Genomic DNA, 13,383 nt, shown 5'->3' with positions numbered 1-13,383 from the left:
TGTCAGCAGAGTGGACTCCAGAGTGACCAGGGGTGCCCCCAGAATCGTCCCCTTGGTGACAAGAGGAAAGCTCGCATTTGCTTTTTGCTCCCTGTGTCCCTCCGCACCTCTCAGCCCCCGTGTTTTTCCAGTGTTCTCAGTCCAGGGGGCTCCAAAGCATCTCCACGTGCAGGGGCTTCTGCCTGCAGAGCTCTTGTCCATCTCTCCGAGGACTCGCATAGGAGTCTCTAGTGAGGTAGTTCCGCAGTGATGGGGAGGAGGAGGGCCGGCTAGTGCAATTCTTAGCCCTGAGACCCTGCAGCAGGGTGGAAGTGGTCTGGATCTGGGCCGGCATCTTAGGAAGCGCTGAGATTTGGGGGAAGGCAAGGCATTGTTCAGATTTTGACAGAGCTCTGCTGGGAAGGTCTCCACTGTACAGGCTCTCGTGCCCCTTTCCAGTGGAACAATTCTCGGGCTTCGCGCTTGCTTTCAAATGTGTTGATTTTGAAGCAGTCAAAAAAAGGCATCCTGCTGCCAGGGCCAACATCAAAAAGAGAAGAGAGAGGGCTGCAAACCGTGGGGGATGTGCGGGAGAGAGAGAGCGCAGAGTGGAAACGCGGCTCTGCGGGCCTGATACGTGTGCCTTGTCTCCCCCAAAGGACCCCGTGGTTTAATGGATGGGGCTTCAACCTCCCCAGAGGCCAGTCGCTGCTGGACAAGTGGAACCTCATCCCCGAGGGCGTCGACATCCTCATGACACACGGACCTCCGCTGGGTGAGTGGAGCACGGCTGCCCTTTCGTTGTCCGAGAGGCCGTTTTTCCCAAGCATAATGAATTAATGAGTAATGCTTCAAGGACATAATCATTTTCCTCCCCAAAAAAAGCAAATACAGAAAGGAAAGTCAATGTCTTTAAAGAAACCGGTACGATAATTAAACTCAGCGGTTCTGCTGGGCTTATAGGTGTTCTTGAAATTAAATATTTTGATTTAGTCGAGTCAGGGAGAATCAGATGAGTGTGGAGCACCACAGTCCTTTGAGCTCGATGATTTATTTTAAGAACTGTGTGCACTTTGGAGTGAGGGTGGTGGGGGTGGAATGGGAGGCAGGCACGGACCTCCCAGTCCCGGGGCTTCTGAATGGCAATGAGATGAGGGAAACTTTTGTTCAAAGGAGCTCATTTTCCTTTTCTATATAAAAGTGGGACGTGGGAGATCTTTAAAGTTTAACATTTGAGCTGATTATATGAGAAAAAATCCTTTTCCTTTTTCTCTAAAGTGTTAGGTAAGGATTCTGTTAAAAGTTAGAGACACTCATCCCACAGACCAACTAGCCTGTGTGCAGGGTTACAGTTACCCAGACGACAGGTCAGAGGTGACTGTCTGACTTACGTAATTATCTCCTGATTACCCAGGAGCTTGCTGTCTGTCTGGCTTGGCCACAGGACGTTTCTCAGCAGGACTACCACCTGGATCCCCATCCCCGGGGCGTCTCTCAGGCCGGGTCCCTTCCTGTCCAGCGCAGGTCTGCTCAGGAAACTCAGACGCTTCACTCTTAGTAGGAGAGCTTTCTTGTTTTTTTTATTGTGGTGAAAAACACACAGCCCGAAATCTACTCTTCACAAATTTTGAATGTACAGCACTAGCACAGTGTGCTTGATCATCTTGGTTTGGAGAGAGGGGGAAACAGTACAAAAATAAATGATTTTCATGATTTTTTTCCTAGTTTGGAGTTGTTATCCATGTCACTTCCCTCCTCTGTCAGCCTCAAAAATACAAAATCTGGCTTGCATCCCTAATACGAATTTAATCTCTGTAGATATTTTCCCTCCAAGCCACGTAGTGCTGCTTTCCGTCCTTACGAGGGACGTGCTCTGTGCACATAGAGACGGGGAGGGGCGGCCGGGGCTGGGCCGCAGTGGCACGTTTTAATGACGGGGGAGGCAGAAGAAGGGAGCCAGTTCTGTTGCAGACACGGAAATTGTACACATTTGCACAAGTCAGCTCTTCCTGACTTTCTCAACACTTCAGAGTCACCGTCCCCAGCTTTTTTCCCAACTCCATCCCACTCCATCCCATGTTTCAGAAGATTATATTTATCAGCAACCTTTATCAGGTCATAGTTAATTAATTTCCCTATTTCCCAATCATAGAGACTAACTGAATCATGAATTGCTAGCTGAATATTCTGAGCAGCATGAGTCACCCAGTGGGGCCCTGCGGACCGCATCCCGGCCAGCTTGGTCCTCCCTGCGCAGCCTCCCGGATGCAGGCGTGATCCCCCTTAGGCTGTTTACTGTGGGACTTGGACATCCTCAGCACAGAAACATTTACGTGACTCAAGTGTTGTTTGGATATAACTTTGAATGGAACAATTGATTCACAGACTCATCAAGTCATTAATTTTGGTACAGAAGCAAGTGGCAATAATGGGAAGTCTGAATTCCAGCTCCAAAGAAATCAGACATCCCAGGAACTCTTCATAGGGAGGCTGCTGTCCCCCCCACCCCTCCGTTGTAGTCAAGACAGGTAACCCGGGGTGGCTGTGCAGAGTCAGGTCCATGTCAAGGAGTTCCAAATAGAAGGTCAGGCCAAGTGTTCCTGAGGTGGAGGTGAACCGTAGTCTGTGCAGGTGTGGGGTTCTTGTGATAGTGCTGGACTCGGGGATTGGGGGGGATTCTCTCCTGCTGGGAAGGGAAGCCATCGCATGTGGGGCTTGACTACGATGGTGTGAGCAGGATGCTTTCTTAGGTGATTGTATATGAAATATTCCTCCTTCCAGAAAAACACGTTCATGCAGGAATATGCCAATCACTGTGGGCTAAGGATTTTTTCCTCTAATTAACAAGGTTTGGAAACCCCTGGTTGGATTTTATGGGCCCTCACTTTCGTCTGATGTTCTCCAGACTCTGGCCCCTTCCCACACCCCAGCTAACGTGTCTCTACAGAGATGCTGAATCTTCACGTCTACAGTGTCGCCAAACAGAGTGGAAGAAGCTTGTCCGTCCCTTTCTGCCCAGTCATTTCTAAACAGTAGGATCACCTCGTGGAGCCGTGGAACAATTTCCCACAGATGACGGTTTAGCCTTTCATCTCACTGCCTCTTTCTACCCCATCCTGGGAGGCGTGTGGATTCCATTTCAGACCATAATCATCCAGATAGCTGACTTTTGCTAGAATTGGTGTCAGTTTTTATAGATTTTCTGCATTAAGCGTAGAACTAAGTGGCTTTTACTTTAAAGGCAGTCAGTTAGTCCCAGCTTGCTGGGTGCCACTACGAGGTCACGTTGTTGCCCACTGCTAGCAAGGAGCCTGGAGCAGGAGCCTGGCGTTCCCCGCTGTGGTCTTCAGGAACCATCGAGGGTTAAGGGTTGATGGATCTCAGGAGAGCGAGGGGTCTTGTGGCCGGTTCACAGGCAGCCCCTCCCAGCCCTTCCTCTTTGAACCACCTTGGAAGTAAACTGCTATAAGATAGATATAATAAAAAAATAGAAAGTAACTGAATTGAGAGAGAAAGAGATATTATGGGACTGCTGGGAATAAATGTCATTGGGCTCATGAAGAAGGTTTGAAACCCATGGCTGAATAAATCACATCCCTTACAGAAAAAAAAAATGTTAATTAACAGGAAGAAAAAAAATGGAAACCAAAAAAAATTTCAAGAACCTAAAGAAGACAAAGTGACAGGTGAAAAGTTCCTTAAAAGCCGTTGTGAGCCTTAATGGCGAGGCCAGGACTGCAGATAATGTAATAAACCTGGTGTGAGTTATGGCTTCCTGAAAGCCCAGATGACTCCTTACCTGAAGAACGAGAATTAAGAGTATTGATTGCATTTTGCCTGTAGGTTTTCGAGACTGGGTTCCAAAGGAGCTTCAGCGGGTGGGCTGCGTGGAGCTGTTGAACACCGTCCAGAGGCGCGTCCGGCCCAAGCTCCACGTGTTTGGAGGAATCCACGAAGGTAAGACCAGACGCAGGGCGCTCAAAGCTTGTGTCCCTATCCGTGGGCCACGCCACAGGGGCCCTGGCCATGCTGGGAACAACGGGCGGGGGTTCAAGCTGCTTTTACCAGCAGAACCCTCTTGCAGGATGAATGGCAGGAGAAACACTTGCGTGTGGAGCTGATGCGTGTTTTCTAGGGAGCAGAGTGAGGGCAGGAAGCAGATCTGGCCCACCCTGTAGGAAACCCGCACTCCCCGGGAGCCTCTGGAACCTCAGAGCTCTGAGGAGGAGCCTTGATAACCACCCCTGGAGCAGCCCGGAGGTAAAAAGGGCCAATTTCCTCTTGAGGAGAGTCAGAAGAGACGGCCCGGAGTGTAGACCAGAGGACTTCCGTGGCATCCTCCCACCTGTAAGCACTTTCGTGTGGAACACACACAAAGCCCCGGGAAGACAGGGCACTTGCTAGAAAATAACTTTGGACACGAATGAAAGACAGAGAAGAGAAATGGCAGGAACCTGCACATTTGCAGGTAGATGGTTCCTTGCTAACCTCAGAAAACCATTTCGTCTTCTCAGAAACCAGGGGCCCTATGAGCCCGGGCTGAGGATAACAGTCACGAACCCCCCTCGGCGAGAACCGGTCCAATGCCCTGTTCCGCCTTTCAGGGGGAGCTGGAGTCAAGTGCACAGGACCTGGGAGCCTCGCAGGAACCTTCGGGGTGCTGGGTTTTGTCTGTCCTTCCCTTCTCAGACCAGGGGTAGCAGGGCCTTTGCGCAGACTCCGAGCCGTCTTCCAGCAGGCCACAGTCTCCAGGCCTCGCCCATTATGCAGGCTTGTGTGTGGTGGGCGTGGTGGCTCCCGCTTACACTGCCCTCTGGAGTTACTCTTGACAAATCTGCAGGTGAGCTGTTTAGGGCCCTGTGCCTGAGGAAGCAAAAAACAAAATTTGCTTTTCAAAGCCCACAAATCTGGTGGCGTCCTGCTCAGGCGTGGAATAAACAGCATACTGAAAACCATCCCACTAAAGCCAGGGAAAGTTCAGCTTGCTCCCAGTGCAGGCACCAGCTGAGTGGATGGAGCAGGGGTGCAGCCCCCCGAGAGAGGGTGTCATCCTGCCCTGACTTTGAGCTGCACCCCCTGAAAAGGACGGCACTTCTCTACGGCATGACACAGGTTTTGGGGGATGGGAGCTCATGTCTACACAGCATTTCTGGGGCCAGGTCTCAGGCTGGAATTCCTACAGCATGCCTGTGAGTTCATATTTCCTTTTTTTTTTTAAATCATTAATTAGCTGTAAACTAGCCAGACAATTGGGGAATTCCACTGAAGTCCCAAAATAATAAACTTGCTTAAAAGGGAGGAGATCATATTCAAATAAACTTGTCTCGCTTTTATTCACTTAAGACAGCTGAAGAGGGCAGAGAGAGGGCAAATACCAGCCTCTTGATGGAGAGAGATAACAAGACTTTATGACCCCAGAACTAAACAGTGCACATTTTAAATGCCTCTTTTCTTTTCTTAAGAGATTTTTCCATTGACTCTCATTAAGCTCTCCACAGGCTTACTGAGAGAAATTTTAGCAAATGGAAAAAAACTAACCCTTATCAGTTATTTCTGTATGTCCTGGTAATTTTATTTTTTCACAGACATATATTTCTATGCCATAAGAGCCTGATAACAACATAGAATTACAGACTTAATTGCAGAGGCTATAAGGCAAATATATAAGATGTCCAGGGAGATGTGCAAATTTGCAAACATGCTAAAAATTTCAACGAATTAAAAATTGTAAAAGGAAGGTACATACCAGAGACCCAGAGAAACTTTCTTATCTTTCTTCCAATAGGTCACAAGGGATTTATACTGCATGTGTGCTGTGGTTTTCTTGGTCCAGTGTCCAGGCAAGCTTAGGAAGCAGGGTCTTCTGGTGATGTTTCTCCACATCGCTTGGATGTGTGATTACTTGACTCTTTTGAATGAAACAGGCTCAGCATCAAAGCCACACAATTCAATAAGATCAACTCCCTCATTGTTAACTCTCACGGAGGCAGTTTAGAGATGATGTCATAGCTCAGAAGCTGCGTGTGCCCCCTCCCGCCTGCCAGGGCCGTGCTCTCCCTCCTCCCCTGTCCCGGGGCCCATGTGCAGCCGTGTGCCTTGGAGGAGTTCCTTATGTTCCTCACCCTCTTCCCTAGAACTCAACAGTTAATACGGGGCTTTGAAATGAAAATCATATTTAAAAAAGGGAAAAAAATTCTTTATATTCTCACTAGTAAAGAAATCACAGCCTTTCCCCGACAAATCTAGTATTTAAATAAGGAAAAAAGAGGCACTTTTCTTTGAAGGAGAGAATTCTCCCTTTAAAGAAAATAGAATAAAATTGGGAGGCAGCTTCTGAAAGCTGTTGTATCTGGGAGGCTCCTCTGCGTTTCATCCCTCTGCCCACTGGCAGGGACGTTGGGTTTCCTGGCCTGACGGCCCTGCGCTGAGTCACACCACTGGTGTGCGTTACAGTAAGCGTGGCGCTGTCTCTCCGCAGGTTATGGCATCATGACCGACGGGTACACCACGTACATCAACGCCTCCACGTGCACAGTCAGCTTCCAGCCGACCAACCCTCCAATTATATTTGACCTCCCGACCCCGCAGGGCTCCTGAAGCTCCCCCGTGCTGACTGGAATGTGAGAGAAGGTCTACAAACTGCCATTTTTCTAATTACAAACTTACATTCTCGTACTCGGTTATTTCCAAATCCTGTGAGTTCTTTTTGTAAATTGCTGGAACACAAATGATGCTAGAGGTCGTGCTTCTTCTTTGTTTTTTTTCTAAATGGGGCATCCATTGGAAATCAAAGGAGCGTTGTGAATTTGTAAAATGACTTCTGTTTTCTCAAAGGCCACGCCGTTGTACATTGTTAGTGTTCCCCAAAGGACAGCCAAGCTTTCTTTTTAAAAGGTGATAAGAGTCTAATTTTAAAGTGCTTTAAGCTGGAAGAAAAAGAAAAGAAGAAACAGGTAGGCAGTGTTTTAAAAACCACCCAGATTTGCACAGCTGTTTGAGAGTATTGTTTGAACTATTTTGTGTTTTGATGTTTTGTTGTTGTTTTCTTGGTAATGCTTCTTCTTTGCAGACGTGGCCCGGATTCGTAGCAATCTTTTCAACAAAAGTAGAGGTGGACGAGCCGTCTCCGCACTCTCTGTGAAGAACTCTGTGCCAAGGGAGGAAACGGCCCTCGTTGAAAGGATGCTTAGCTAGTGAGATCCACGCTGTGGTTAGCCTCATTGTTTGTTTGTATCTTTTAAATTATTTTAGCTTTAAAAATATGGAAATGGAATCTCTCAAGAGCAGGTATTTCATGCAGTAAAAAAATGAGCGTGCAGACTCCTTTTCAATAGGGGTTTATATATATAAATATTTTTTGTGTGTTATGACTGAGTGAGGAGTTTGGTATTGCCGAGGACAGTACAACTGTAAAGGGACGCTGTGAGCGGGGCATCGGAGGTCCCGAGGAGCTGACGTTTTCTCAGAACTCAAGGTCTTAAAGAGCTTGAGTCAAATCTAGGTACATTACAGGCGTGTATAGACGTAAATGGATGCAATGGAAGCGAACTAAAATAAGGCTTAGTTGTCCTTTATATTTAAATACCCCGAATTGTCTTCTTACCCCCCCGTTTTGCACTGTGTGTTGATGCAATCTTCGCTAGCACAAAATATTGTCGCTAATAGTCATTTCTGTTCTCCCGTTGTAAATGCTGTTGAGCTTAATTCTATTTTATGTTATCTTGCTAATGAAATTTAGGAAAGCAGTTGTTTCTTTAAATTTATTGTGATATTCTATATCTAGCGGCCTTTATATGCAAATAAAATTGCAAGATTTTTAAATCTGTGCTGTTTGGAGGGTGGTTGGTGGGAGGCTGGTGGCTTAGTCCTGAGGAGGGGGGATTTATTCATATGCAACATCAGTGCACCCTTTCAGAAGAATTAGAATAAGTGACTTTTTTTCCTAATTTTCAATCAGTTTTTGTCCCCCACCCCTCAGGGGCCAGCAGGTAGATCTGTAAGGCACTCAGTGTGCCCTTCCCTTCCATCATGCTGTCATCTAACCTGCCATAGATTTCAGAGAGGGGAGACTTAGTCTTTGGCCGTTGTAATTTCCACAGGAGCAGAGCGAGCACGCAGTGGGGCTGGAGACGCTGTGGACGTGTGTGTGGACGTGAGAGGACGGACCCGTGATGATAGAGTAACATGTTCTCAGTTGTCCCCAGGAGCAGTTACCATCTCCCCTCACTGTTGTTTTAATGATGCCCGGCACTAAAATGCTGCGGCCCCCGGTGGGGTGGGGAAATTGTTGCCTTCTTTATTTTCTCTGGAGGAGCCATTGAAGAAGAGCAGCATGGTCTTGAATCTGAGTATATCCCAAGTCTGCACTCCAGGGCCCATTGGATTGTATCCTGACACGTCTTCCTTCCTTCCTACCCACTATGGATTCTTTGGTGTAATTCCTGAGAAGAATTCTTGATTTCGTACTAACAGAGTAAAGAGAACGTTCTAGGCCAGAATTCCAGCTCACTCACATGTAATCATCTTGGGCCATCATAGTTGTTAATATTCATTAAGGGTCTCAGATGCCTCCCAGAGCCTGTGGTGGACACTTTGGTCTGGGCTCGCTGAACAGATGCTCGAGCTTCCCAGCCAGAGGTGGTCCATGACTGTAGTAGCTAAGGTGGGCCAACAGAGGTACTGAGAGAGGTTAATGACCCTCCTCTGACCTGCTACCTAGTAGAAGAGGGTATTGGCCCCCTAGCCCTCCCTCCTAGGGAGCCGCAGGGAGAGGAGCACTGAATGAATGGAAATTTCCTCTGGTTACTGTACAAGGAGCCAGGCTCAGACTTCCGGAAAAGAAGGCTTTCCAGAAACAGGTGGACGACCGTGATGACAAGTGAGCGTGCACAGCCCTTGAGAGCACGTCTGGACACAAATGAATTCAGCTAAGCACTTACTGAAGTGGCTTTCCATGTGTGGAGGCAGGAAGTAGGCCAGCCTGCTGAGTCTACAGGGTGGACTGGCTCGTGGACAGAGATTCCTTGAGCCGGTCCAGTTCCCCACTCCATATGTATGAACTGCCCCCGGGGGCCAGATGGCTCTCAAGAGGCCTGACGCTTTCCCTACCGGAGAACAAGGAGACAGGGAGACATTTGAGGAAGCTCTTACCAGTGGGGGACTTCCACCTTCCGTCACAGGCACTCTGCTGAGCAGGTCTCGTGTCTTGTTTCCGATCCTCAGAAAACCTTGGGGAGGTCACATAAGCCCCACTTTACAGATCGGAGACCAAGGCTCCCGAAGTTAACTAACTGTCCTAGGAAAACGGAAGGTCCGAAGCAGGTCTGACTCCACGCCCTTTTCATCATGCTGCCTGTGGACAAGAAACGCTGTGCCTCCCCGAGCTGATGGACCCCCATGCGGGCCTGGGACGTCTGTCGCCCTGCAGGAGCCGCTGGAGACGCTGCAACAACATCAAGTTGGACCACTTCCCCTCCGCCTGAGGCCCCGCACGTGTGGTGGGTGAGCTCAGAGCCGAGAACCAGCAGCCTGCCCACATCCAAGGGTGCCTTCAATGGGTGCTCACCGTCTCTGTAAGACAGGGTGATGACGACGGTGAAATTGTTGTGAGTTGTGTGATATGTGATACGGAGCTCACTCCCTGGCCTCCGGTCAGGGCACACGCGTGTGTGGTGAATGAGACCCTCTGCTGCCTGGGATGCTCCAGGCGGGACCTGTCTGTGGACTCACCCTCCAGAGCACCAGTGGCATTATTTCCAAGAAAGTGTGTTTGTTTTCATTCTTCAGAAACTATAAGAAATCTCTCTTCATGAGAATGTGAAGAACCCCAAGGCCGCCGTGAGAGGCAGTTATGGGGCCTGGCTTTTCAGATTGGGCATCATATTTTGTAAAATCCCTTCTAATCTCAGAACAGGAAGGGTCTGTACTCCTCCAGCTTGCCTCAAGCGGCACTGGTGGGTCTCAGCATCTCTCTCCCCATGGAGTCTTCTCATTCCTTCTCACCGTCTCCTTCAAGCTCAGTTAGTGAGGTTTTTTCTCTGCATTTCCTCCCAATCCCCTTTTGTCTTATAAAGATGTTGGGGATTGCTGAAATCCCCTTAAAGGCAGGTCACTGTTACTGTGACAGGTGGCCAGCCTTAAGCCTACCTTCTTCTCCATCACTTAAGTAAACAAATACTGTGACCCAGGTCTTAAGTCGGGAGAAGCAGAGGCTGGGAGGATTTGGGACTTGCCAATTGCAGATGAAATACTTGCTGTGCCCAGAATAAGGCCCCCTCCCCAACCCTCATCCCACAAGGACGTGCTGCTTTGGCAGAGTTGACATCCATATGTTATTTTAGCTTCCCAGTATCTTTTCATGCCCTATTCCCACTTTCCTAAAAGTTTTAAGGTAGTTTCTGTTTCATTATTAAACCAAAGTGAATTAAGGTCTATGTCTGAAAAATTTGGCTGTGAGCTAAAGCATCTGGAAACAGTGCCAGGCATGGGCTGGAGGACGTGGATGTGGGGGGTTCCAGGACTGGGCAGTCTTAATGCACCATTTCAAAACACAAGGCTCCAGGCCCACTTCCGGATGTCAGCTTCTTAATGCAAAATGTTTGTTCTCCTACTTCTCAATGAAGTCACAGAATGGCTGTGTGTGCTCCGCTCTCCAGCACAGTCTCCCAGAAGTTCAGAGCTACTTTCCCTGCCTTTTTAAGACATCACTTCTACTTCGCTGCTCCTATCCTGCCTTTCTGTGAAAGAGAAAACCACACTGATTCAAAATCTTCTCTGAGAAGCCTCTCTTTTCCCTGCTGCCCCTATGAAGTCAGCCTGTGCCGCTCATGAGAAGTTCAGAGAGGCTTAGTGGCACCACCATGGTCACACAGCAATCAAAGAGCCTCACACTGGCATTTGGACTCTTAATTTTGAACATGAACTGCTTTTTCAGCTTGACATTCAGGAATAATCAAAGATGGGGAGATCAGTTTGGGCAGACGTAATGGGATTTTGTAGCATAGAACGAACCACCTATCTGTGGCTTATTATTATTAAACTTGATTATTTGAAAGAAACCTCAGAATCTGGCCTCCGAGTGTTCCCATGAGGGTTTGATTTCTGTCCCTTCAGCCAGTCCACCTACAAGAACTCTGGTGGACACCCAGTTCTTCCTCCTACAGGAGAGATGAGTGCGTGGCTTCTGCCTTGTCTGCCTCTGAGCTTTGACATCTTTGTCGTGCGTTTTGACACACACATATATGTCCGGTCTGGAAAACATCGGTGTCAGTAAGAGCTGCCACTCATGAAATCAGACGCGCTCGTTCTCACACCCCAGCTACACCATCTACTGTCTGGGAGCCTCCGACTTCCTGCTTCTCTTTTGTCCGTCTCAGACCCCACACCCGTATGATGGGGATAAGTCCTCCCTCACAGTGATTTGTCACAGTTGACATGGGGTCATATCCATAGGGTCCTGGGCCCAGTAAACTATTACAGTAAATGGAAGATTTTATTATGCTGTCAGTCATAATTTCTTAAGGCAAAAAGAAATATTTAGCTAATTTTTCTATGTTAATCAGAGCCCTTCACAAGAGAAAGTGAATTCCTTGAACTGGAATGAGTCAGGGTGATGGAGCTGCAAACCCAGGCCACACTAAATGGAGCTCTTTAAATTCTCATCTCTCTCTCTTTGAACTACCTGACAAAATATTTGTGGTAGGTTCTTCTCAACTCCTCGTTTTCTTTCTGAATTAGGGATGCCTTAAAGACAAAAATCTTGAGGTAAAAGGCCTTTCATATCCAAGAGCATCTATATCTGGGGTAATGGGAGAGGAGAAATGCATTTCCATTAGGCAGCATGGCCACAGAGGTACTAAAAGCACAGGTAGATGGACCCACGCAGGCAGAGCGCCTGCCTCCATCAATCAGCTTTGATTTTTATGAAGCCTCAGCTGCCATGAGGTGCATCCGAATGCTCTCAGCCCGCTGACCAAGGGGGAGGCCTGTGATTTCATAGCCCATTTCTGCGCCAACCTTAGCAGATGACCTCGGGAATAGGTTGAGCTTTTCAGCAGAAGCTCCTGAAATAGCAAATGACTTGGAACCCAAGTGCTCCATGCCTGGGCTCTCCAACATGCCCTTACACACCGGCTGTAATGTCCAGGTGACAACTACTTAATCCTTGAAGGGACTCATATTTCCTAGACACCTTCCCTGCCTGGACCCAGAACACCCCCATCTGGTGCTACTGCACCTGCCTCTACCTGCACCCCGCTCTGATTGTTACTCTTCTGCCCGTGAGCTCCTGGAGGTCAGCGACCAGGTCTCCTTCTCTGCGTTCCTGGCATCTAGGTCTGAAGAAATGCTTTGTTAATGGATTAATCAGTGTTAGGCAGACAATGGCCAGGTATGTGAGGAAGATGGGGGAAGTTAATCACAGGCGAAATCAATAAATGCTTACTGCACACCCCAAGCCTGGTGCCATTCTAGGAAGCATCATCTGTAAGACTCAGTTCTTGCTGTGAAAGGAAGGGCCTTACAACTTGGTGAAGAAAACAAGATATTGACACATGAAGTTAAATAGCAGTAAGAGACTTAAATAATAGTTCAAGACAGCAATAAAAAGAAAATCGGGGTCTATGATTTCTGCAGAAGTGCGAGCTGGGGGGTGTGCGCCTCAGACAAGCACTGGGGCTAACCTAGGAAAGGAGTCTGAGGGCCAATGATAATGTCAGTCCCAGGCAGCTTCATTCCTGGAGGAGAAAAACTGGTCTGGCCAGTGGCAATTCCAAGTGGGTCACGTAGCCTGTTTGTTTTCTTAATTTACTCTATGAAATGGTTTTCTCTAATGGCATGCCTTTGACGAAATGCACTGTAATGTCTCCATCCATCACCTCCAAATGCTTTTGCATGCATCAGTTGTTGACTTGTTTTCTCTGCTCAGCACATAAATGAGAGGAATGATTTATCCAAGGCCACCAGTTACTTTATGTGAAATCTGAAATCACTCTCTGGAGAAACGCTGCCCTGAGCACGTGTTTCTTTGTGCTGCTCTGAACTTGTATTGAAGGGTGACTTTCGCATAGGCTGCCCTGATAGCCCCCTGACCAGTGTTTCCTGGGGAGCTAGTCCAGGTGTCCATTGTGGTCTGCAACCCTCAGGTAAAAGAGCTTGTATTCCCGTGGGTGTGACCATTAGGGTTGGACTATGGAGTATGGAAACCAGAGCTTTGCTTTGATTCTGCCTGTGGCCATTTGAGCAAGCAGTGAGATGCCCCATGAGCTCTCTTGAGCCCACACTCACCATGAGCACGGTTCCCTTCCTTCCCTCAATTTGTCTGCTTCCTTGGACTCCGTCTCCCCATGCTGGAGACGTCTGGCCTCTGCCTCCTCTGAGATCCGTAGATGAGGAATGAAAGATCAG

At 48.2% G+C, this 13,383-nt stretch overlaps 1 protein-coding gene across 2 annotated transcripts in view; it reads left to right on the top strand.

Annotated features, from left to right (window-relative positions):
- MPPED2 (metallophosphoesterase domain containing 2) overlaps positions 1–7,785 on the top strand; it is a 167,561-nt gene extending 159,776 nt beyond the window's left edge. Inside the window, exons 5-8 of one of the 2 annotated variants that reach the window (XR_009220838.1) lie at positions 639–754; positions 3,823–3,936; positions 6,458–6,932; positions 7,049–7,785. Coding sequence is in view for 1 of the 2 variants with exons in the window: in XM_058546185.1 (XP_058402168.1) it covers positions 639–754; positions 3,823–3,936; positions 6,458–6,576 (349 nt within the window). In the remaining variant the exon portion in view is untranslated. Of the gene's footprint in view, positions 1–638; positions 755–3,822; positions 3,937–6,457 lie in introns of both variants that reach the window. The other variant, XM_058546185.1, reaches the window with a different exon arrangement.
- Positions 7,786–13,383: the final 5,598 nt, after the last annotated feature.

This window comes from Diceros bicornis, chromosome 7, assembly GCF_020826845.1.
Source record: "Diceros bicornis minor isolate mBicDic1 chromosome 7, mDicBic1.mat.cur, whole genome shotgun sequence".
Taxonomy (NCBI): Eukaryota; Metazoa; Chordata; class Mammalia; order Perissodactyla; family Rhinocerotidae; genus Diceros; species Diceros bicornis.
Note: the sequence above shows the minus strand (reverse complement) of the source record. Positions and strands in the feature narration are given on the sequence as shown.